Below are 26096 nucleotides of genomic sequence, written 5' to 3' on the forward strand. Positions count from 1 at the left end.
CATTTATCTTTGCTATGTTATACTTTTTGTCTTTTGCCTTTATATGTTTCTTAACTTCCCTCGTCAGCCACGGCCCCCCATGCCTCCTCCTAGGATCTACCTTCCAATTTGGAATGAACTGATCCTGCATCTTCTGCATTATACCCAGAAATATCTGCCATTGTTCCTCCACTGTCATCCATGCTATGGTATTGCACCATTGAACTTTGGCCAGCTCCTCCCTCATAGTTCCCTTTATTCAACTGAAATATTGTCACTACCGATTTTACCCTCTCCCTCTCAAATTGCAGATTGAAGCTTATTGTACTATGGTCACTACCTCCTAAGGCTCCTTCACTTTGAGGTCCCTGATCAATTCTGGTTCGTTGCACAATACCAGATTCAGAATTGCCTTCTCCCTGGTAGGCTCCAGCACCAGCTGTTCTAAGAATACATCTTGGAGGCACTCCACAAAGTCTCTGTCTTGAGGTCCAATACCATCCTGATTCTCCCAGTCTACCTGCATGTTGAAATCCCCCATAACAACAATTTCAACTCCTCAGTCAACTTACACCCTACATCCATACTATTGTTTGGGGGCCTGTAGATAATTCCCAAGAGGGTCTTGCTACCCTTCAAATTTCTCAGCTCTATCCATACTGACTCTACATCCCCTGATTCTAGGTCCCCCTGCGCAACGGTGCAAGGGACTGAATATCATCCCTTACCAACAGGGCCACCCCATCCCCTCTGCCCATCAGTCTGTCCTCACAATAGTACGTATAGCCTAGAATATTCATTTCCTAGGCCCTGTCCACTTGAAGCCACATCTCAGTTATCCCCACAATATCGTAGCTGCCAATTTCCAAAAGAGCCTCAAGCTCATCCATCTTATTTCTAATATTTTGTGCATTCATATACAGTATTTTTAATTTGTTACTTACCTCACCCTTCCTAACAACCCCTATTTCACTCAACCTTACTGCATGATCCCTTTTTGAGTTTTCTGCTTCATTGATACCGTTGTCTTTCTTGACTTCCCTTGTTCTAACTTTCCCTTCAATTTCCGTCTTAAACTTCCAGTTTGTCCCCTCCCCCCCCGCTATTTAGTTTAAACGTAGCTGTGTTGCAGTAGCAAACCTGCCTGCCAGAATGCTGGTCCCCAACCTATTAAGGTGCAAACCGTCTCTTGTATAGAGTTTATGCTTACCACAAAACATACCCTAGTGATCCAAGAATTTAAATCCTTGCTTCCTGCACCAGTTCCCCAGCCACACGTTCAAGTCCATTATCTCCCTGTTCCTGGCCTCTCCAGCCCGAGGAACTGGAAGCAAACCTGAGATAATCACCTTGGATGTCCTGCTTTTCAGCCTTCTTCCGAGTTCTCCGAAGTCCCGCTGTAGTATGTTCCTCCTCTTCTTTCCGGCATCATTTGTGCCGACATGTTCTTTTGATCAGTTTCTTCAGCTCATTTAAAGTTTTTGAAATTTTGTTTTGTTGTTTGCTGGATAGCTACATGTGATTTCCAACTCATATTACAAGGGTCTCTGAGAAAGGCAGTTATCAAACAGCAAGATGGCCTGGATGAAAGTTTGCTCACTGAGCTCGAAGGTTTGTTTTTAGACATTTCATCACCATACTAGATAACATCATCAGTGAGCCTCCAGTGAAGGGCTGGTGTTATGTCCCACTTTCTATTTGTGTTTCAGTTTCCTTGGGTTGGTGATGTCATCTCCTTCCAGCTCAGTGAGCAGACTTTCATCCAAAACCTCAACCTCAAAACTCGCTAGCAAAATGCCCTTGTCAGTATTTTGTTCTCTTAAAGAGATTTTGCTGATGCTTAGTGTTATAGGTAAAACCAGTCTTCATATTTGATATTGATCAGGTGTGGGTACCACTGCGGCATTAGACTCGTTGAAAACAGCGGGGTTAATTTCCAGTGAAGCGCAGAGTCAGTTTTGTTGGAGCGAGCCTCAACCATATCTTTTTAAATAGCTTTTTTTTGATGCTCTTTCTTGTCATGTGTATTCTCTGTAGATGTTTTGTAAAATGGAGCTCTCTATCGCTGTGTTGTGTCTATTCTTCACTGTTTCGTCTTTTAGAGTCATAGACATGTACTGTACAGAAACAGACCCTCCAGTGCAACTCGTTCATTACTGTGTAAAATCATTGTTAATTCAGCAAGAAATTTTGTTGCTACTGGATCGTGTGCCGACCAATATTTTCCTCTCATCACAACTTTTTCTTTACTCGATCCTGGGATATGGGCATTTCTGGCTCGGCTATCATTTATTGCCTGTTGTTAATTGTCCTGAGGAAGTTGGTTGTGAGCTGCTGCCTTGAGTCACTGCCCACCTTGAATCAACTTGCAAAAGATTTTCATTGTTATTCATTCATGAGGTATGGGCCTTTTGGTTCATCCCTCAATGTTTTCTTTAACAAGTATGTAGTGTAGGTAAGTCCACTGTGCAATTAGAAAGGGACTTCCAGGCAATATCCCCCCTAATGTTTCCATTTACTACATGGATTTCACAGGTCTGTGCATAGAAGCTCATGCAAGCTATGGGCTTCACATTTGTTGTACATCCATAGTTACTGTTGAGAAGTTGGTGGTGAACTGCAGTGTTAGGACAGTCACAGTGCTGTTAGGGAAGGAGTGCCCGGATTTTGACCTAGCAACAGAGAAGGAACGATGTTGTATTTGCAAGTCAGATTGGTGAATGACTTCCAGATGATAGCGGTCATGAATTTGTGAGATGCTGGCAAAGGAGCCATGGTGAATGTCTGACTGCTGTACATATTGTAAATAGTACATTCTGCAGCTCCTGAGCCTGTGATGGTGGGAATTAATGTTTTTGAGTGTATTGGTGAACAAGTGAGCTGCTTTGACCTTAGTGGGAGTCAAGCTTCTGTGTGTTTTTGGCGCTGCTCTCATAGAGTCATAGAGATGTATAACACAGAAACAGATCCTTTGGTCCAACTTGTCCATGCCAACCAGATACCTTAAGTTAATCTAGTCGCATTTGCCAGCACTTGGTCCATATTCCTCTAAACTCTCCTATTCATATACCCATTCAGATGCCTTTTAAATGTTGTAATTGTACCAGCCTCCACCACTTCCTCTGGCAGTTCATTTCATACACACAGCATCCTTTGCGTGAAAAGGTTGCCCTTTAGGTCCATTTTAAATCTTTCTCCTCTCACCTTAAACCTATGCTCTCTAGATTTGGATTCCCCCACCCCAGGAAAAAGACCTTGTATATTTACCCTGTTGATGCCCCTCATGATTTTGTAAACCTCTTAAGTTGATTTTCCTTCTTGATGATTCCATCGCCACCTGCCACAGACCCAGTCTAGCAGGTACGTCCATCAGGACCCAACCAGCTCGATCAGTAGTACTGCTGCCGAGCCACTCTTGGTAGTGGACACTTAAATCCCCCACCTAGGTTGCATTTCACCCAGACCTAGTAACTTGCCTGTTTATAAAATCAATATTTCCTCTCTCACCATCAAATATCTTGCAATCATCCTCAACTGCAATGTCTGCATTATCCACTTTATTATGAAGGCAGAGGCAAAGTGCTCATGAAGAACTACATCTTCTTTTTTAAAGTCTGAAGACCGTTCACCTTTTTGGTCTGTAATCTGCTGCACTCTCTCTTTTAGTATTTTCTAGCTCTTCATATATTTCTACGATACTTTGTGTTTTCCCTGAGTTTATTTGCCAGTGGTATTTCATGCCTTCTGTTTGATTTCATGATTTACTTTTCAACTTCATTTCTGCACTTTCTAAGCATTCGTGGGGTGGCGGGATTGGGGGATGCGGCAGTGTGCTGCTGCCTAGTATCCTGCACGGGGAGTGGACATCGTAAATGCTCACTCTGTCCATCCCATTGAAGTGAAGCAGCAGCGGGGAGAGGCTTCAGCAATGCTGCAGGTTGCTTACACACAAGCGTGTGTCTGCTCAGAAACAAACCCTGAGACGGAGAGAGGGAGCAATGCAGGCAGAGCGAAAAGAAAAGAAACTTCAGAAATCTCCCGAATCCCAGAGCAGGGGCATTGAATCAGTTATCCAAATAATCAATTACCTGAATGAAATATTGCCCGCCCATCTCCGTTGGATAATTGAGATTCCTCTGTAATTCTTTTTGTTTGCCTTCTCTTAACATAATTAGTATTGTATTATAGTCTATGTAATTAGGAGGAATAATAAGATTGAACTAGGATTAGCCATTATTCTTTCTTCACTTTGTTGAAGACTTTGTATTTAATTGAAAGGTGTATTGTGAACCTTGTATACTTTATGGGACAAATGCCAAGTATTGTAATTTTTTTCCAGGAGATTATTGGAATTTTGTTTTGTTCATCTTAAATCTTGTTGTTCAAATCGGCTTATATGTGTCCAGGAAATCATACAGTTAACTTTTAAAGGTTACTAAGAGTACAACCAAATGTTGTTGTACTCTTTAAATTTATGATGAAGTTTTAAATTTATCTTCTGCAGGAAGGCCTTTGCTGGAGGTGCTCAAGGAGCTAATGCAGTTTCCTCAGTGAAGAACAAGCGTGAAGTCGAGACAGATAATCCAGATGATGCATTCTTTGGAAAAAAACCAAAACTTGAAGTTGTGTCCACCGAGGAAATTAAGTAATATTTTAAAAAATTTAAAATATGCCTGAAAGAAAACTTGTGTGATGTCTGTAGTTAATACAAAATATTGGAAGTTATAACTGTCACTTACTATCTCAGTGTCTGATTGTGAACCATGCTTAGCTTGCTTAGCTAACAACATTGAACCAGTAATCCAGAACACCAAGTTAATGTTCTGGGGAGAGGAGTTCAAATCCCATCATGGCAGATGGTGAAATTTGAATTCAGTAAAAACCTAGAATGAAAATAAATCTGTCCTCATGATGACCATCATGTCACTATCAATGTCATCATTGTCGATTGTTGTAACACCTCATCTGATTAAGTCATATTTAAATTTGATATCCTTACTGGTCTACTCTATACATAATTAGGTACTGAGAAACAGGAATAGGCCATTCAGCCCTTGAACCTGTTTTGCTTTTCAGTGAGATCATGGCTGATCTATGGCTTAACGCCGTATCCCTCCCTTTGGCCTGCGTCCCATAATACCTTTGTTTATCAAACAATTATCTGTCTCAGATTTAAAATTAACAACTGATCCATCTTTTTTGTGGAAGAGAGTTCCAAACTTCTGCCATTCTTTGTATGTAGAAGTGCTTCCTAACATCTTTCTTGAATGGTCTGGTCCTAATTCTCAAATTATGCCCACTAATTCTGGAATCCCTACCTTTGGAAATAATTTCTCGTTATCTACTCTGTTTTTTCTGTTAATATCTTGAAGACTTTGATCATATTTTATTTTTAACCTTTCACTAATGCTAGAGTCAACAGGCCTAATTCATTAATTTCTCCTCATAACTTAATCCTTGATGTCCGAGTTTCAGAACCACATTAAGGTGGATGAATCTTAACTCCCCTCTGGGCAATTACAGATGGGCAGTAAGTCCTGCCTTGCCAGTCGTGTTCATATTCCATGAATACATTTTTTAAAAGTCACTTTTGTTTTCCTGTGAACACTGAAATGTGTTTGCCCCATGATTATTTAGCAATCTTTTGTTTCTGCTAAGTGATAACCTTCTGCCACACATTATTCATAATTTAGCACATGAATAGAAAAGTTAAGTTGCTCTGTGTTATTGGACGAACTTAGCTAGGACCCAAAAACGTGTTTTCATAAGGCTTCTGAACAGAATTCAGAGTTGTTGGTTATGTGCAGTAACAGAGTTAACATAACTAATGGCTTGTTTTAAAGCTGTGCTCGTTCATCATTGGTGCATTAGTATTGATATCTCATGTTCTGACAGTTAACTGTAACATTTAGGAGCAGCATACCTTTTAATGTTTTGGTAATTTAGTCTTGCAGACCTGATGCCTAAGGTGAAGGTGGAACAAGTTGATACAGTCGAAGGCTGTAACCATGAAGTGAGTGCCTCACTTAAAATATTTTTCTTTGTTTTCTACCTTTCAGTATTGATCCATTGATGAAATCAATTTTAAAACCATCAGTTTTAATGTGTAATACTTTTGAATTGCATGTGCGGCAAACTATGTACATCATTAAAAGTCTAGTTGTAATGTTGCATATTGTGCACTTTGTAATGCCGGGCACCATTCCTTGTCTGAGAAAGTACAAGCCTGCAATCACCCTTCAGTTGAAATTGAATTATGTTGCTTGCCTTGCTTTCCACTCTAGTCAAGAAAACAATATAAAACATCAGTACATTGCAGGCTTGATTGATACATAAACATAGATGCCTAATATGACTAGCGTGTTGAACTTGTTCTCCACTTGCATCAAGATACTGGACTATATTTTATATACACTGAGTTCTGAATGCATTTTGCATGTTAAGGTTTATGTTTTCACATTACATTGTCTTTCTGTAATAATTACTGATATTTTTGTTAAAAAGATGCTTATAAAATAATACACCGCTTAAACAACTCGGATGAGTTAAAGAAGCACCTTTGAATTGAGAAGGCACGGGGATCTCCGGAGAGAATTTGAGTGTACAGTGCTGTTACTACTAAGGGGAAAGAAGTTAAAGCATAAAGTTTAGAATTGGATTTGTTGAATTGGGCATGTTTCGTTGGAGGAAGTTTCAAAATATGGAGTGGTGAGGCCACAAATCACATTAAAAGGAAAATGCTTTATTTACAGTATTTCTTTGATTGCAGCCCCTTTAATATGAGAAATGCTTCTTTGTAGAAACATGTGAGCAACAGTAGGCCATTCAGTCCATCACTCCTGCTCTGCCCTTTAACATGATGGGACCTGATTTTTTTTTAGACTTACAGTGTGGAAACAGGCCCTTCGGCCCAACAAGTCCACACCGACCCGCCGAAGCGCAACCCACCCATACCCCTACATTTACCCCTTACCTAACACTACGGGCAATTTAGCTTGGCCAATTCACCTGACCCACACATCTTTGGACTGTGGGAGGAAACCGGAGCACCCGGAGGAAACCCAGGCAGACACGGGGAGAACGTGCAAACTCCACACAGTCAGTCGCCTGAGTCAGGAATTGAACCCGGGTCTACAGGCGCTGTGAGGCAGCAGTGCTAACCACTGTGCCACCGTGCCGCCCACCTTTTAGCACTATGCTGCCCCACACCCTTAACACCTTTAGCTTTGAGAAACCTGTCTATTTGTTCATTAAACTAGTTGGCCTGTTTGACCAAAGTCTGCGCTAATACTGTTTTTGCTGTCCTTTTATTCTAAGGATTATGGAGAATTTTTAGTTGACCTAATCAACTCAGGAGGTCATGATGATCATTTTGGAGTATTACACTTCACATCAGAAAACCCCTGTAGGGCTCCACAAAAGAAAATGCTCCAGGTGCATACTTGGAAACACACACATACACATACAAAACTTGTCCATGTACAGTAGGTATATTCGGTGACTTCCTGATGAAGGGCTTTTGCCCGAAACGTCGATTTCGCTGCTCCTTGGATGCTGCCTGAACTGCTGTGCTCTTCCAGCACCACTAATCCAGAATCTGGTTTCCAGCATCTGTAGTCATTGTTTTTACCATATTCAGTGACTTGGCCTCCACAGCCTTCTGTCTTCAAATTTCACAGGTTCACTACCCTCTAGGTGAAAATGTTTCTCACCATCTGTGTCCAAACTGACCAATTCTGAGACTGTGATCATTAAGCCAGAGAAAGTATCATCATTTCATCCAATCTATCACCTCTTTTAGAGTTTTATGTTTCGATACCCCCACCTCCCCACCCCACCCCGACCCAAATTCATCTAAACCCAAACTGTCCTCATGGGAGAAATACACAGCCTGACGTGGAGAAGATCTTTCCACTAGTAGGAGAGACTCAGACCTGAGGGCGCTGCCACTGACTGAAGTGCTGTTTGAAGGGCCAGTGTGGACTTGATGAGCCAAATGGCCTGCTTCCACATTGTAGAGATTCTTTGATTTTGTGATATTTGCCACCCTCCAATATTCTAAGGCTGTTCAGAATCCACAGAGTTTTGGAAGATGACGGCCAATGCATCTACTATTTCCAGGACTATCTTCTTAGTACTCTGGGATGTAGATGATCATGATCTGAGGAATTATCAACTTCAGACCTATTAATACCCTATAGCCTTTTCAAACAAATAATAATTTCCTTCAATTTCCCCTTCCCAATTTGTCCTTGCTTTATTTGCCTTTCTGGGAAGTTATTTGTGTCTTCTGTGAAATCAGGTTAAAGTTGTATAATTGCTCTGCCATTTCCCTGTTCTTTATTTATCAAGTCTCCTGGCTTAGATAGGAGCTTACATTTGTCTGCATTAATTTTTCATTTAACAAAAACTCATTCAGCCTGTTTTTATATTCCTTATTAGTTTATTCTTATCCTGTATTTTTCCCCCTCTTAATCCTCTGTTGCTGAATTCTAAACTGCTCCCAGTTCTCAAACTACGTTTTCTACTAACTTTGTAAAACTCCTGTTTGGATCTAATATTGTCCTTGATTTGTTTTGTTAGCTGTGCTTGGACCACTTTTCTTGTTGTTTTGCCTTTCATCAGAAAGGAATGGTTGCTGTACATGCATTCATCCCTTAAATATGAGCCATTGCTTATCTACTGTTACGCCTTTACAATAAAGTTACGCAGTCTACTGCAGCCATCTCAGCCCTCATCCCTTTGTAGTTTCCTTTGTTTAGATTGATATGGCAAAACTGTTTTTTTCTTATGGTACTCCTGTCTTTAGTCGAACTTGTCAAGCTGCTGTCAGCTTGATGATTGTAGGACAGCATGATATCAATTTTCTGCTACATTTGCCAAGAATTCAATCCAACATATCAGGGCTGTATCTTGGTAAGAACCTTAGAGTGGGGCAAAAATATATTGTACAATTTAAATGTAAGTCAGATTGGGGCATCTAGTCGGCGTGGACAAGTTGGACTGAAGGGTCTGTTTCCATGCTATATGACTGTTGAGAAGGTGCCAGAGGAACCAGTTGATGTGGAAAGTGGAGAGGATAAACTAAAGTGATGTTCAATGTTGACGTTTCATACAATTAGAATTAGGTTTATTGTCACATCTATTTAAATACAGGGATACATGAGTACAACGAAAAGTGTACAGAGTTGCCATTTCTGGATTCATCTCAGATACAAAAATTCCTAGAGTAGAAAAGTTTAAAAAAAGGTAGAAGTTCGGCATTACAATCTTTCTAAAGAATGGAGTCCACGCTGTGCTTTCTCATAGTTCTGGGCAGGGCTGATGATGACAAGTATGGTGGGAGTGGGGACTTGAGTAAGTAAGACTTCTGTCAAAGTTTTCTGAAAAAGCTAGGCTCTATCTCCGAATGCATTAAAAATAAGGCTGTTTTATCTTGGGATATAGGCTGAGGTGGTGTATGTAATTGATCTTGAACTAATGAAAATTAGTTTGTGGTGGAGGTGAGTAGTGACCTTGATGCTGGTCAGACAATGGGGATAGAGTTTGCGTGCAAATAATCAAGGTTAAGTAAAAGTGAAATTCCAGAAATAAAAGCTGTGAAGCCAGGCACAGTTCAAGATACATTTGAGAAATTTCTCTAGATTAGGGAACTACGTGAGGTTTGCTGAGTGCTGAAAAGTGAGTGGGAGTGACTTGGTGCTGGAAGCAATAAAGCCAAGGTCATTCAACAATGGAGCAGAATGGAGTTGACTAGAATAACCATGTGAAAACTTCCCAAAGCTCAAATATAAGGACCAGGGGGCAATCAGTAATCATTTACATTTGAGAGTAATAGTTTTTGACTACTTAAAAGGAATTGTATTACTTTGGAGCTATATGTTAAACACGTCACTTCACTTCTGTATGTTAGGACCTTGATTATGCTTGTACTTATTGCAAGATGGGCGGATTGTTTCGTCTGTGTCACTTCTAATAACAACACATGCTTAATTTCAGGTGGCCATTCCATTGTCAGATGAATATCAGCAACTAAAACCTCGTACTGGAAAAGCAGCCAAGGTACAGTCCATTTGCATTTTCTACATGGTTCATCTTCTGTTTGTTCTTCATGTGTTCTGCCTGTAGCAATAAGTATTTGTGCTCCTGTCAATAGAAATTGCTGGAGAAACACAGTAGGCTTGGGAGCAGCTGTGGAGAGAAAACCGAGTTAATGTTTCGAGGTCTGGTGACCTTTCTTCCTGAAAGTGTTATTTAAATAGTGATAACTTAGGAAAAGTCAATATGCAAAGGGATCTGGGTTTTCTTCTACACTGGTCACTGAATGCAAAGAGGTGTAGCTAACAGTTCGGAAAACAAATGGTGTCTTGGCCTTTATTGCAAGAGGGTTTGATTACAAGAACAATGAAGTCTTGCTGTAGCACTACTTGCCACAGAAGATGTTCAGTGAATGTTCACTGAGCTGAGTCCTGTGTTGGTTGATTTGTCATATGAGAAAAGATTGTCACATCCAGACCTGTATTCACTGGAGTTGAATGAGGTGGGATCTGATTGAAACAAACAAAATTCTGACACGACTGGACAGACTGGATACATGGATAACATTTCCCCTGGCCATGAGTGAGTCTAGAACCAGCAATCATGGTCTTAAGTTAAGGGTAGATCATTTTGAACTTGGGTGATGAGGAGAAATCTCTTCATTCAGAGAGTTGTGACTGTGTAGAATTCTCTACAACATAATATGGAAGAGACCAAGTTCCAGAATATATTTCAGACAGAAATCGATTTCTAGACGCTAAGGGCATCAAGAGGCATGGGGGGTGGAAGTGCGATTATGGCATTGAGATCTCCAGAGAATCAGCCACAATCATCTTGAATGCTGGAGCAAGCTTGATGAGTTCAATAGCCTCTTCCTTTTTTTATATATCTGATATTAAAGCATAAGGATTTGGTGCCCTCAATGTGTTAGCTCAATCTTTGGCATTGGTTCAGTTTCGAGCACAGACATTCATGCAAACATTGGACTTGTTGCTTTGGTAAGATGGTGGGGTCAAATTGTAAAGCTCTGTTTTGACTGGACTTAGTGAAGACCAGTTTAATCATGTTTTTTGTTGAAATTTTCTGCTTGGGCGCTCTCTCATACGTTCGAATAAACATTGTATTTTGGGGAGTTATTGCAAGACACAGGCAAAGAAAGAACTTTGTGTTTGTTCCTAAAATACCAAATAGAAGACTCAATAGCACAAGAAAGTTTTATTCAAAACTTTGGTCATGGCTTTGTCAATACATTGCACCCATACCAGACACAATAGGTATATAATTTCACATTAATGTGTGGCTTCAATTACACAACTAACTGTAAAAGTCCATCATTTTAGTACTAACTGCAATAGCTAATATTAGCCACAGGATGGTGCTTTAACAATACATTTCCTAGAGTGCCAGAGAAATTGTGTCGAAGGTACATTCTGCGCTCTCTGGCCTTGTAGCACCTTCACTCCTTTGCATTCAGTGGCATCACCATTTCTGAATTCTCACTCTTATCATACTAGGGGTTGTTATTGACCAGAAACTGAACTGGACCAACCATATACATACTGTGGCAGCAATAGCATGTCAGAGATTGCAAATTCTGATTGTCAAAGCCTGTCCTCTATCTTCGTAACGAATGTGATGAAATACTTTTCACTTGACTGGATGAGTTCAGCTTCAGCAACATTTGTCAATGTACCTGCACCAAATGGACTGTTAAGATTTAGCAATAAGTGCTGGCCTAACCAGCATCTTCTACATCCAGTGAATGATTTTTTTTTGTAAAAATTGATGTTTCCTAGCACCCTCATCTGGATATTGGCTTCCACATTTCTCAATGTCTCAAAGTTTAATTGCTTTTGTAGCACTTCATTTGCGGAGAGGCTCTTTGAGACAACCTGGAGATGGGAATGACCCCCTGAATAAATGCAGATTGATTTCTCAGTTTCCATGTCCACTTCCTGTTGACTTCTAATATCATGTATTTGTCACACCATTTGCATGAATGTTTTCTTAAAGATACTTGTGAAAGCACAAATAGTACAGAATTTGCCACTGTGATGTCAGTTATTGCACAGTCAGGAACATCTAGAAGATGTTTCTGCCCTGATTGTTTCATATCTTGTATCTACTGAAATTTGCTTAATGTTTGAATTTGTCATTCACTGCTTTTAGTTCTTAATTCTGTTTGGTGTGTCTTCTGAAGAACTTGGCTCGCTCCACAATTATAGTGCTACAACAAATGAACAAGGCATCTCCTATTGAGCCTCTCAGACCTTCTCTGACATTTAATTAAAACATGACTGATCTGATTGTGAGGTTAAATCCACACTCTTGCCTACCCGTTGATAATCTTTCATCCTCTACCTTAACAAGAATCTGTCCACTTCTGAAGTCTTGCTTCCATTACCTTTTTAATAGCCTGGTTTTGCAGACATCCAGGAGCACGTGTAGTAAGGGCAAAATCTCTGAAATAAGTTGTAGTGAAGAACAATAAAAACCTAGCAAACCCTTAATGGAAAAAAAAAACTTTTAAAAAAAGATGAAGAGAGAAAACATCAGTTGAATCAGAATTTATATTGTATTTTAAAAATCGGCTTCAACATTTGCAGAAGAATATGTATATGTGTGTTTTTTATTACAAATCCGAAAATGTGTTGCTGGAAAAGCGCAGCAGGTCAGGCAGCATCCAAGGAACAGGAATCCCTGATGAAGGGCTTATGCCCGAAACATCGAATTTCCTGTTCCTTGGATGCTACCTGACCTGCTGCGCTTTTCCAGCAACACATTTTTGGCTCTGATCTCCAGCGTCTGCAGACCTCACTTTCTCCTCGAAGATTTTATTACAAATGTCAGGCATATGGAATTTCTCACCTGATATTTAATTCAATAGATGCTGCCTTTCAGGAAAAGATTTCCAAAGTGCCTCAGAAAAAATATTGACCTCATATCTGTTTTAAAATTGGAAACCCCTGATTTTTCAACATTGATGCATTGTTCTAGATTTCCCCAAAAGAAGAAACATTTTTTTCACCTTTCAGTATTTTATACTTTTCAGTCAAGTCGCTTCTTAATCCTTTAAATTCGAGAGAGTAAAAGCCTTGCCTGTTCATTTTTTTTCTCATAAGACAACTTGCTGATTCAAGGTACTTGTCTGGTAAAGCTTCTCTGAGCAATTTCCTGTACAGTTCCCTTTACTTCAGTAAAGTGACCCTGATTATACACAGTCCTGCAGATATGGCCTCACCAGTGTTGTCTATAACTGAAGCAACACATCCCTACTTTGTGCTCCATTCCTCTTATAATAAATTAAAAGAATCAATTTGTTGTGCTGATTCTATGGTTTATTTTAGCCTTTTGCACATCTTCGATGAAGACATCCAGATCTTTTGCATCTCAGAGCTCAGCAATTTCTCTCCATTCAGATAATATATTTCATTTTTGTCCTTTCTGGCAAAATGGACAATGACCAACCTAACCCTCAATTCTCTAACCATCAGTCAGTCATGATCTTTTTCTCCGTCATCACTGTTCATCAAGTAAGCCACATGTTCACTTCTGCCAGTCACTAATTATCAAATGAAATTGATGTGCAGTATTATCTAAAAATAAAGATTAATGTATGGCCTTGGCCAATATCATAAAAAAACCACAAAGTTATCATTATTGCTTCTAATTAATTCTTTTTACTTACAGGAATACCCTTTTATTCTTGATGCTTTTCAAAGAGAGGCCATTGCTTGCATTGATAACAATCAGTCTGTACTGGTGTCTGCACATACATCAGCTGGAAAAACTGTGTGCGCTGAGTAAGTGCTCATTCCAATTTGTTTTAAGCATTTTACTTAAATTTTTTGTGGTCCAGATTCGAAGTCCTGAGTACTTATTTATTTCTTTTACTCACCTATGCTGTATCTCTCGTGATGTGCAGGGATTTGGGGAAAAAGTAGGAGATTGGGATAAGCTAATAGAACTGATGTAGGCATGAAGGGCTGAATGGCCTCCTTTAGTGTCATAACGATTCTGAGATGGTCAGCTGAATGTGCATCCACCAATGGTTCTGCTGCTTCAGTCATACTGACATGATCATGAACAGTGCAATCAATGCAGTCTTTGTAAGCAGAGAAAGAAATTTGCTGTGCCTAGCTGCAAATCTTCAGTTGCTTACTTCAAAAAATATTGGCAGAACTTTGCATAAAAATGGAAGAAATTGCAACGCAGGCTACCATTCAGTAAGATTGTAGGTGATCTTTGACCTTAATTCTACTCTCCCTATGAACTCTGTATCCCGAAATCAATTGATTGCTTCCTTGAGTGTTTTCATTGACTGGACGTTGACAACCGGGTGTCTTCATTTTGCACTTGAAAACAAAATAAGGAAGTAGAAAAATTCTGTGAATGAGCAACAGATTCATCAGAACCTACCTATTTCAAATGAATTTGGGCTGCTGGAACATGTGCATTTTCAGCTTTTATCTGTTTGTTTGGATTGGCAGTTTTCTTATTTGCCTAGTTTGTTTTAAAGAAGCAGTTTCTCTTATAACTCTGTTTCTCTGTTAGTGATGAGAATTAAGTGAAGCAGGTGTTATTACTTCAGGTTTTTAAGATTAGTTTTAAAATGATATTTTCTTGCTCTGTAGATATGCAATAGCGCTTGCTTTACGTGATAAGCAAAGAGTTATCTTTACCAGTCCTATCAAAGCATTGAGTAATCAAAAATATCGTGAAATGTATGAAGAATTCCAGGATGTTGGACTAATGACTGGCGATGTCACAATCAATCCAACAGCCTCCTGTCTGGTCATGACAACTGAGGTAAAGTTGATCTGTGCATGACATTTATTCCTGTTTATTATCAAGTGTTAAAGAAAATAACTAGAGCTTTGCAGTCAGAGGCAAAAGTTGATAGATCTTAAAAATGTGTTGCTGGAAAAGCGCAGCAGGTCAGGCAACGTGAAAGGAGCAGGAGAATCGATGTTTCGGGCAATAGCCCTTATTCAGGAAGGCTTATGCCCAAAACGTCGATTCTCCTGCTCCTTTGCTGCCTGACCTGCTGCGCTTTTCCAGCAACACATTTTTAAGCTCTGATCTCCAGCATCTGCAGTTATCACTTTCTCACAAGTTGATAGATGCCCATTCACATTAATGGGCTTTTGTGTGGAAACTTAAAATTTATAGAGCATTTTAGTGCTCTTGCCTTACCATCCATCATTACTTTAAAATCTGGGCCAACATAGAACAGGTGAAGATTTTACCTACCATACCATTCACATATAACTTAATAACATGTACAGCTATGCTGACAAGAATTTTATATTTTTTGTTTTGTTTGAAAGTTAGTGCAAGTTAGTAAAACAATTCCAGTGGATTTTCTGTTTTCCGCAGAATATGCATCCAGTCTCATCAAACATATTGGTTAATTAAATCTGGGTATTGGTATTATGGCTCAGAGTTCATTGTTGGGCTGGGAGTTAATACTTTGATTTTTAGCACATTGATTTCCTATTCTCAAGTCTGATGTTCCATGAACTTTCTGAAATGAGAAATGAAACTTTGATGCTGTTGACTGCTGGCTGTAGAGTAGAACTTTGTTAAGTAATGCAGGTTCCTGTACATCTGATTTCTTTTCACCTTGTTGCAGAAATGTACTTTCTTGTGACTTGCCTTCAATTGGACCAGGTGAAAGTGCAGACAATACTCTTCATTATTCCTTTAAAAAAGTGCCCAGTTATGTTTTCTGTGGACATGATTGAGCAAGATTCCTAATTGTTGAAAACTATCAGATGTTGCACTTAAGATATTGTACTATGTTCATTACTTACCCAAATTATGACATGTTTTATGTAATTTAAGTCACTTTTATTGTAACAGATTTTGAGAAGCATGTTGTACAGGGGATCTGAGGTAATGAGAGAAGTCGCCTGGGTTATCTTTGATGAAATTCATTACATGAGAGATGCAGGTATGTAAGTAGTTAATAATGTTTAGAAACTTAACAATATGCAATTACATTGCAGAGTCACTATACAAAATAAGATTAAATTAAATAGCTCAATCACAAAGGTGTTAATCTTTGAATTGCTACCTGAGTCACACGCTTAATGGTATCTGGTAAATAGGATGAAAGTGTGACTTTAAAAAATTGGTGTGGGAGAAAGAGGCTTTGATTCATGAGCCACTAGCACCACTGTGAAGGAAAAAGGGAACTGCACAGTTGGGACAAACTTCACTGGGACCTATGGCTCAACTAATAATATCATTAGGGCTTTAAGAGCCCTTTGGTTGGTGGTGGTCGGGTGAGTTCATTAGCAGGTCAGGATTATGGGAAATAATGACCATAGTATGACAGATTGTACAAATATAAGAATGCACCAGCAAATCAGATAGAAATTGGACAGAATGGTGGCTTTTTGCAAGGGAGATGGAGCATACAGTTTGCAAAGTCTCAGTACAGCTTTGCAACCATTTGTTAGATTATGCTGAGAGTATTTTGTGCCTTTTTATATTCCTGTAAACCGGGGGGTGGAATATGTTTCATGGGAGACAGTTCAGAGCAGGTTCACTGGGTTGATGTCTACAATGAAAATTTGAGCAAATTGGGCCTACGTTCATTGGCGTTTAAAATTTGAGAAGATTTTAGTATAGTATGTACAACTCTGAGGAGACTTGACATGGTAGTTGATGAGACAATGTTTTGCATTGTGAAAAAATCTAGAGCAAATGCATACAGTTTTGAAAATTGGTCTTTTAGCATTTTGCAGTTTAGGAGAAGGAATTTATTTTGCACATTGATAATCTTTGCAGTTCTCTGTCGCAGTCAGTAGTGTGGGTTGGGTCTTTGAATATCTTAAATGAAAATGTGTTGCTGGTTAAAGCACAGCAGGTTAGGCAGCATCTCAGGAATAGGGAATTCGACGTTTCGAGCATAAGCCCTTCATCAGGAATGAGAGAGAGTAGCCAAGCAGGCTAAGATAAAAGGTAGGGAGGAGGGGTGATGGAGGTGGGATAGGTGGAAGGAGGTCAAGGTGAGGGTGATAGGCCGGAGTGGGTTGGGGGCGGAGAGGTCAGTAAGGAGATTGCAGGTTAGGAGGGCGGTGCTGAGTTGAGGGAACCGACTGAGACAAGGTGGGGGGAAGGGAAATGAGGAAACTGGAGAAATCTGAATTCATACCTTGTGGTTGGAGGGTTCCCAGGCGGAAGATGAGGCGCTCCTCCTCCAGCCGTCGTGTTGTTATGTTCTGCCGGTGGAGGAGTCCAAGGACCTGCATGTCCTCGGTGGAGTGGGAGGGAGAGTTAAAGTGTTGAGCCACGGGGTGGTTGGGTTGGTTGGTCCGGGCGGCCCAGAGGTGTTCTCTGAAGCGTTCCGCAAGTAAGCGGCCTGTCTCCCCAATATAGAGGAGGCCACATCGGGTGCAGCGGATGCAATAGATGATGTGTGTGGAGGTACAGGTGAACTTGTGGCGGATATGGAAGGATCCCTTGGGGCCTTGGAGGGAAGTGAGTGTGGAGGTGTGGGCGCAAGTTTTACATTTCCTGCGGTTGCAGGGGAAGATGCCGGGGGTGGAGGTTGGGTTGGTGGCGGGTGTGGATCTGACGAGGGAGTCACGAAGGGAGTGGTCCTTGCAGAACACTGATAGGGGAGGGGAGGGAAATATATCCTTGGTGGTGGGGTCCGTTTGGAGGTGGCAGAAATGACGGTGGATGATACGTTGTATGCGGAGGTTGGTGGGGTGGTAGGTGAGAACCAGTGGGGTTCTGTCTTGGTGGCGGTTGGAGGAGCGGGGCTCAAGGGCGGAGGAGCGGGAAGTGGAGGAGATGCGGTGGAGGGCATCGTCGATCACGTCTGGGGGGAATCTGCGGTCCTTGAAGAAGGAAGCCATCTGGGCTGTGCGGTGTTGGAACTGGTCCTCCTGGGAGCAGATGCGGCAGAGACGAAGGAATTGGGAATATGGGATGGAGTTTTTGCAGTGGGCAGGGTGGGAGGAGGTGTCGTCCAGGTAGCTGTGGGAGTCAGTCGGTTTATAGTAGATGTCTGTGTTGAGTCGGTCGCCCGAGATAGAGATGGAAAGGTCTAGGAAGGGAAGGGAGGAGTCTGAGACAGTCCAGGTGAATTTGAGGTCGGGATGGAAGGTGTTAGTAAAGTTGATGAACTGTTCAACCTCCTCGTGGGAGCACGAGGCAGCGCCGATACAGTCATCGATGTAGCGGAGGAAAAGGTGGGGGGTGGTGCCAGTGTAGTTGCGGAAGATGGACTGTTCCACATATCCTACGAAGAGGCAGGCATAGCTGGGGCCCATGCGAGTGCCCATGGCAGCTCCTTTAGTTTGGAGGAAGTGGGAGGATTGAAAAGAGAAGTTATTCAGGGTGAGGACCAGTTCAGTCAGTCGAAGGAGGGTGTCAGTGGAAGGGTACTGGTTGGTGCGGCGGGAAAGGAAGAAGCGGAGGGCTTTGAGTCCTTCGTGATGGGGGATGGAGGTGTACAGGGACTGGATGTCCATAGTGAAAATAAGGCGTTGGGGACCGGGGAAGCGAAAATCCTGGAGGAGGTGGAGGACGTGGGTGGTGTCCCGAACGTAGGTGGGGAGTTCTTGGACTAAAGGGGACAGGACCGTGTCGAGGTATTGGGAGATGAGTTCGGTGGGGCAGGAGCAGGCTGAGACAATGGGTCGGCTGGGGCAGGCAGGTTTGTGGATTTTGGGCAGGAGGTAGAAACGGGCGGTGCGGGGTTGTGGGACTATGAGATTGGAGGCAGTGGATGGGAGATCCCCTGAGGTGATGAGGTCATGGATGGTCTGGGAGATGATGGTTTGGTGGTGGGAGGTGGGGTCGTGGTCAAGGGGGTGATAAGAGGAGGCGTCCGCGAGCTGGCGTTTGGCCTCAGCGGTATAAAGGTCAGTGCGCCAAACTACCACCGCGCCTCCCTTGTCTGCGGGTTTGATGGTGAGGTTGGGATTGGAGCGGAGGGAGTGGAGGGCTGCACGTTCTGAGGGTGAGAGGTTGGAGTGGGTGAGAGGGGTGGACAGGTTGAGTCAGTTAATGTCACGGCGGCAGTTGGCTATAAAGAGGTCGAGGGCGGGTAGGAGGCCAGCACGGGGTGTCCAGGTGGATGGGGTGTGTTGGAGGCGGGAGAAGGGGTCGTCAGAGGGTGGGCGGGAGTCTTGGTTGTGAAAGTAGGCACGGAGGCGAAGGCGGCGGAAGAATTGTTCAATATCTCGGCGCGTGTTGAACTCATTAATCCGAGGGCGTAGGGGAATGAAGGTGAGGCCCCTGCTGAGGACTGATCTTTCATCCTCAGAGAGGGGGAGATCTGGAGGGATGGTGAAAATCCGGCATGGTTGGAAGCTAGGACCTGGTGTGGGACTGGAGCTGGAGCTGGGGCTGGGGGCGGGGACAGAGATCGAAGTAGGGGCGGAGTTAGACATGGTGACGTTGCTCGATGTGGGGACGGGGTCATGCGTCGTGACAGAAATAAGCGTGGGGGCGGGGTTACATGTGGTGACGAAAGTTGGTGTGGGGGCGGGGTTATGCTTAAAGCTCAGTTATAGATTTTGGATCAATAGTGGACTTGTGGATTAAGAAGATCCAGCAGGAAAGCAGCTAAGTCATGATCTTATTGAATGGTGGAGCAGGGTTTAGAAGCCAACTGTCCTACTCTTCCCCTGCTTTGCTAATTCCTAATAATAGGGCCTCCCAAAGTCCTGGAGTGTGCTTTCCCATGCGGTTGTGAGGTGCCATTTTGGGGTTCAAGCACCAAGGCAGTGATGGATTCGTGGAACTCACACCACATGCTGACAGCTGAAAAACACTTTCCAGTTTTCAATTTTTTTTTAATTTTGGCTCACTTGGCCAATCTTTGAGGTCCAATTCCTGTTCTGAAAAACCCAGTGAAAAACTTTTTGTTTAAAAATCCTAAAAAGCTTTAAAAGTACTTCATTTCACCTTCAGCTCTGCAATCCCCTTTTACACCCACAGTTCTCCTACACTCATTGTACCCAGTGCCGTAAGCCCCTGTCTCTCTCATCCTTGCACCTCTTCAATCCTGCCTCCTGACAGCTGTCTTGACTCACCACACTTTGGAATCTCAGCAACATGCCAGCCTCTCAATGAGTTAAAGTTTGTTAAACATGGGTATCATCTCATAAAATTATATTAATATGATCTCCTTCATCCCTTTCCTATGTCTTCCTTTCTTTCGCTAACTCATAAAAACCCACTCTTGCACCCTGCATCCTGGGAAGGTTTATGATGTACTGAAAGAGGCTAACAAGGAAGTAAAATTAGCAGGTCAAATCTTGTATTGACCTTGGACATCTCGATGTTTTTATAAATTATTAGCTTGTATATGCGTTCCAATTCACTATTTGAAGATCTGCAATGAGGGTTAAAAAAATTTCTCTGCTGACAAGATTGTAACAGATTGAAGCTGTGACTTGGATGACTGTATCATAGAATCGTACAGCATAGGAACAGACCCTTCAGCCCATCATGTCTATACCAAACAAACATCTGAATCCCATTTGCCTGCACTTGGTCTCTATAGCCTATTATGCCCATCATTTTATGGGCTCATTTAGATGCGAAAGCATCTGCCTCCACCACGCTGTTATTTCCATACTTCTGCCACTCAGGATGAAAACATTTCTTGTTCGGATCTCCTCTAAACCACTTGCTTCTCACATTAAACTTGTGCCATCTGGTGTTAAACATGTCTGCCAAAGGAAAGCCATGCTCATAATCTAATCTGTTGATACATTTCATAATTTTGTGTACCTCAATCAGGTCCACCCTTTCACCTTCCTCTGCTCACAGAAAAACAAACCCAGCCTATCCAGTCTCTCCTTTTCATCACAGGCAACATTCTGGTGAATGTCCTCTGCACCCTCTTCAGTGCGATCACTTAATATTGTGACCAGAACAGCGCACAGTATTCCATCTGTGGCCTAACCTATATTTTATGAAGTTGCAGTTGACTTTCTTGCTTTTATATTCCATGCCCCAGCTAATGAAGGTAAGCATCTTGTTTGCCGCCTTCAGCACCCTGTCTACTTGTGCTGACACCTTCAGGGATATACGGACTTGTATATCAAGGTCCCTTTGTTTCTCAGATCTCCCTAGGGACTTTCCTTCTCTTATTCAACTTTCTAAAATGTACCAACTTGCACTTATAGTGTTTAAATTCCACATGCCTTTGCTCTGCTCAGTTTACCAGCTGATCAGTATCAAATTGTAGCCTGAGACCATCATCCTCACTATCAACAACATCAGCAATTTTCATCTTATCTGCAAACTTACCTTGTACCTCCTGCATTCACATCCTCGTCGTTATGTACATAGCAAACATCAAGGATACCAAGTCTGATGTATTCCACTGATCACAGGCTTCCATTGTCATCACCTTTTGCTTCCTATTTGTTAGCCAATTTGGATCTAGTTTGCCAATCAGCCTTGGATCCCATGGATTCTTATCTTTTGGGGCAGCCTTTCATATGAGCTGTTGTGAAAGGTCTTACTAAAGTCCACATAAATCACATTAACTGCATTACCTTCATCAATATATTTCGTCACCTTTTCAAAAAAATTCCATGAAATTAGTCAGGGATCTCCTTCTAACAAATCCATGCTGATTATCCCTGATCAATCTCTGTCTTGCCAAGTATTGATTAATACTGTCCTTCAAACATTCATCTCATAATTTCCCTCCAGTGATGTCAGTAATTGGTCTGTAATTACCTGACCTATCCCTGCTGTCGTTCTTGAACAAAGGCACCACGTTAGCTATCCCCCAGTCTTGGTGCACTTTGCCTATAGCCAGCAAGGCATTAAATGACTCTTCCATGTCCTCAGCAATACACTCCCTTACCTTCCATAGCAGGATGTATCTCATTAGGCCCCAGGGGGTTGATGCCTGTTAGGACATCTAATACCTCCTCCTTACTAATCTTAAATGTGTTCTAGAACCACCTTATCCCACCTGATATCCCTGACTACAATGTCTTTCTTGTCTGCGAATATAGGTGAGATGTATTCATTTAAAACCTCACCCAAATCCACTGGCTCCCTTTGGTCTCTAATAGGTCCCACTCTTACCCTGGTAATCCTCTTAGTCTTGATATACTTATAAAAAGTCTTGATCCCATCTGCCAAAGATATTTTGTGGCCTCTCTTAGCCCTCCTGATATTGATTTTAAACAACCTCCTACACTCTGTATATGCACAGTATACAACATATGCTTCCTTATTATTTTTTTACAAAACTCTTCACATCCAGGGTTCCCCTGGATCTGCTGCCCTTCTCTTCACTCTTCAAAAAACATAATAGCCCTGAATTCTCGTTATAGTACTTCTAAAAGACTCCCATTTTCCACTAAACTCACCTACAAGTAACTGATCCCAGCCTATATTTGATGGATCCTGTCTAATGATATTGAAATTGACCTTCCCCCAGTTTAGACATTTAATTTCTGCACTTTCCTTTTCCCTTTCCGTCATGACTTTGAAACTTAGAGTTATGGTTACTATACCCAAAATGCTCATCCATTGAAATTTCAACTGACTGACCAGCTTAATTCCCTGGGATTAGGTCTGGCACTGCCCCATTTAGATTTTAGATTACTTAGTGTGGAAACAGGCCCTTTGGCCCAACAAGTCCACACCGACCCTCGAAGAGCAACCCACCCATACCCATTCCCCTACATTTACCCCTTCACCTAACACTACGGGCAATTTAGCATGGCCAATTCACCTAACCTGCACATTTTTGGACTGTGGGAGGAAACCAGAGCACTCGGAGGAAACCCACGCAGACACTGGGAGAATGTGCAAACTCCACACAGAGTTGCCAGAGGCGTGAATTGAACCCGGGTCTCTGGCGCTGTGAGGCAGCAGTGCTAACCACTGTGCCACCGTGCCGCCCATCTCCAGTAGGATTATTTACATTCAGGCAGGAAAAGCTCTCCGGGATGCACTTTAAAAATTCTATCCCATCTGGCCCTTTCATAGTAAGGTGATCCCACTTAATGTTCAGAAAATTGAACTATCACCCCTATTTCTGTCAACCTTTCTATGATTTGCATATATCTCTCCCTCTCTATCTCCCTCTGACTGCTTGGTTTTATTATCAAAATTAATGAAGGTTTAAAGAACACTACTTGTTTTATGGTCGTTTAGTGCAGACAGATATTTCAATTAGAACTCATAACACAAGGAACAGTTTTGGATCTGTTCAAAGACTCTATAAATGGAGGACTATTTTGCAGCTGAGTTAATTCTATCATTATACTTCATTGTACCAAAATGCTAGATTGCGCACTGTTTAGCAGTTTCCATGGGAAAGTAAAATTTAAATTTCTTCCATTTTATTTTCAGAACGTGGTGTTGTTTGGGAGGAAACAATTATTCTTCTCCCAGACAATGTACATTATGTGTTCCTTTCTGCAACTATTCCCAATGCACGACAATTTGCTGAATGGATCTGCCACCTTCACAAGCAGGTAATTAACCTAAAGTGTAGACGTGAAAAACTGGAGATATGGGGTGGGATTGTGGTGGTGGGGGGTGGGGGGGGGGGGGGGGTGGAAGTTGTAGGAGTTTTACCAACTGACATTGAAAAGACAGTGATATATTTCCAAGTCAGCATGGTGAGTGCTTTGGATGGGAATTTACAAGTGATGGTAGATAGTATGCTGAAAATGTGTTGCTGGAAAAGCGCAGCAGGTCAGGCAGCATCCAAGGAACAGGAGATTCGATGTTTCGGGCATAAGCCCTTCTTCAGGAATCAGGAATCTACCTCATGGTAGATAGTATGCACTACTGCTTAGCATTCCCGCGAATGTTACCTGCTACGTGAGCCTCTAAAGCCAGTGTACAATAGTAACTTCTACACTTGGAAGTCAGTACAATGATTGGCATCCTGGCAGCAGTTAGCTTGCACAGAACATTGGAGTGGCTGCATGCTTGCACAGCTATGCATCCTAGAGGGAATGTTGCTCCTGTTAATGAGCTGGTGAGGAAGTGAATGTTTACGGATATGGTGCCAATTAAGTGAATGCTTTATTCTTGTGTATTGCTGGAGCTGCATTCATCGAGGCAAATGGAAATTAATTCATCATACTCTGATTTTTATAGGTAGTGGACAGGCTGTGGGAAGTCAGGAGTGAGTTACTCACTGCAACATTCCAAACCTTTGACCATCTTTTGTAACTGTGGCATTTACATGACTTGTCTTGTTCAGTTCCTGGAAAATGATAATGACGAGAATATTGATTGTGAGGGATTCAGCACTGGAAGTGCCACAGAATGCTCAGTAACACTGTAGGTTCGCTAGATAGCAGAAACAAGTGCTGATAAATGTCGGACTCTATCTCAAAGAGAATTTTGCTTCAGTTGTAGAATATAGGTTGCGTCCCAATTGAAGTGCTAAATTTAGTGTTGGACGCTGTACCTTAGAAAAATGTGATGTTGTAATTGTTATATTGGTTGGAGACTGGACCTTGAGGGTTAAGTTGTGAAGTCCATTTGAGATCTCCAGGTGTTAGTACCAAGAAGCCTACTCCCGAAAGGAGAATTCAATAAAAGAAGGAGTAGTCTTAAAAGTAGAGCTAGGTAATTCAAAGTGACAGTGAGGAGAATTTTTGCACATTGAGTGTAATGGATATCTAGAATTTGTTCCCCCATAAACATAAGTGCATCTTAAATCAAGCTTTCTGAGATTTATGTTGTGAGGTTATGAATGAATATAATCAAAGACAGACAATTAAAGTTGAACTGATTAGTTCTGCTTCTACGTATCCATCCATCTGTACTAAACAATTGTAGCATTTAAAAACATTTTCATATATTCTTAATTTTAAATGAAATATTGGGTGTAAGTTAGGGCTTGTAAAGGTACTCTTGACTGGCATTGGAAGACAGTTGGAAAAGGCTGCCTTTCCTAGCTCTCCAGCATTACTGTAGACAAGGCTAGCTCTCCAGCACTTTGTGTCCAGCTCCTAAGTCTCAATGATGAGGAAGCAAATCCAAATTTGATTAATGACATTAGGCAAACTGTTTCACCTCTCAATTCCTCATCCTCTCTCTGTCACTTTAGTCACTTTTTCTGTCTACTCAATGCAACCAGCATTCTTCTTGTGACAAGCTGTTTGTTATCACCATCCTGTAGCTGTCACAGGATCTCTTATTCAATTCCAATGGTATTTTAGAAGCAGTGCTAGGAAGGTTTGCTTCATATTCTGATATTGAGCTCTTAATTAGAGGACCATGGGGATGGATTGAATTATTCCTAACTTCATTCCTTGGCCATTTTCTGTACATGATTTATGATTCTTCTCATAATTTTTTTTCCAGCCCTCCCACATTCCATGTACATCCAGATTACCTAAAGTTCTGTTTCTGATCCGTAGTGAAACAACACCTCAAATGCTGTTGAACTATGGCATACACCGCTTCATTATTGGATAAGTTGTGAACAGCATTCAGTACTGAACTCTTTAGCAAACTGTCTCCTCCTTAATTTTGAGATAGCAGAAAGATGACAGATCTCAAGTTTTGGGACTAGGATATTTCTCTGAGGAATTGTTGAATCTATATGTCTTAATTTGTAATTCTTAGGGCTTGCATTGGTGTATTCTAAAAGGTGCAGCTCCAGAGATAGTGTTGGGTTGGTTATGATTTTCTAAAATTCCTGAAGTTCTGGAAGATTGGAGTTTATCAAACTTCAATATTTAAATAAAGGAGAGAAAGAGACAGCAGGAAGTTGAAGGCCAATTAGCCTAAGGATAGCCATCTGAAAAATACTGGAATCTATTTTTTTAACGGAGTCTCAACATTGCACTTAGAAAAACGGTATGATGAAATCAGTGTGAAAGAAAAATTGTGTTTGATAATTTATTAGCATTTTTTGATGATATAACTAGGACAGATAAAGGGCAACCAGTTGAATGTAGCATATTTGGATCTCTGGAAGTTATTTGATAAAGTGCTACGCATTGGAAGTAATACCTTTGGATGGATAATGGACAGGCAGCAAAGATAAATGGGACATTTTCAAGTTGGTGGGCATTGCTCGTGGAGTGCCACAAGGATCAGAA

General features: G+C 41.5%; 1 protein-coding gene across 1 annotated transcript in view; it reads left to right on the plus strand.

Moving 5' to 3' along the window:
• The window catches only part of mtrex (Mtr4 exosome RNA helicase), a 139120-nt gene that overhangs the window by 6257 nt on the left and 106767 nt on the right, over positions 1-26096 (plus strand). Inside the window, exons 2-8 of the mRNA XM_060822963.1 lie at positions 4484-4624; positions 5926-5992; positions 9979-10041; positions 13708-13820; positions 14652-14826; positions 15883-15973; positions 23377-23501. Of these exons, the coding sequence (XP_060678946.1) occupies positions 4484-4624; positions 5926-5992; positions 9979-10041; positions 13708-13820; positions 14652-14826; positions 15883-15973; positions 23377-23501 (775 nt within the window). The remainder of the gene's footprint in view (positions 1-4483; positions 4625-5925; positions 5993-9978; positions 10042-13707; positions 13821-14651; positions 14827-15882; positions 15974-23376; positions 23502-26096) is intronic.

The sequence above is a fragment of the Hemiscyllium ocellatum genome, chromosome 1, assembly GCF_020745735.1.
Source record: "Hemiscyllium ocellatum isolate sHemOce1 chromosome 1, sHemOce1.pat.X.cur, whole genome shotgun sequence".
Taxonomy (NCBI): Eukaryota; Metazoa; Chordata; class Chondrichthyes; order Orectolobiformes; family Hemiscylliidae; genus Hemiscyllium; species Hemiscyllium ocellatum.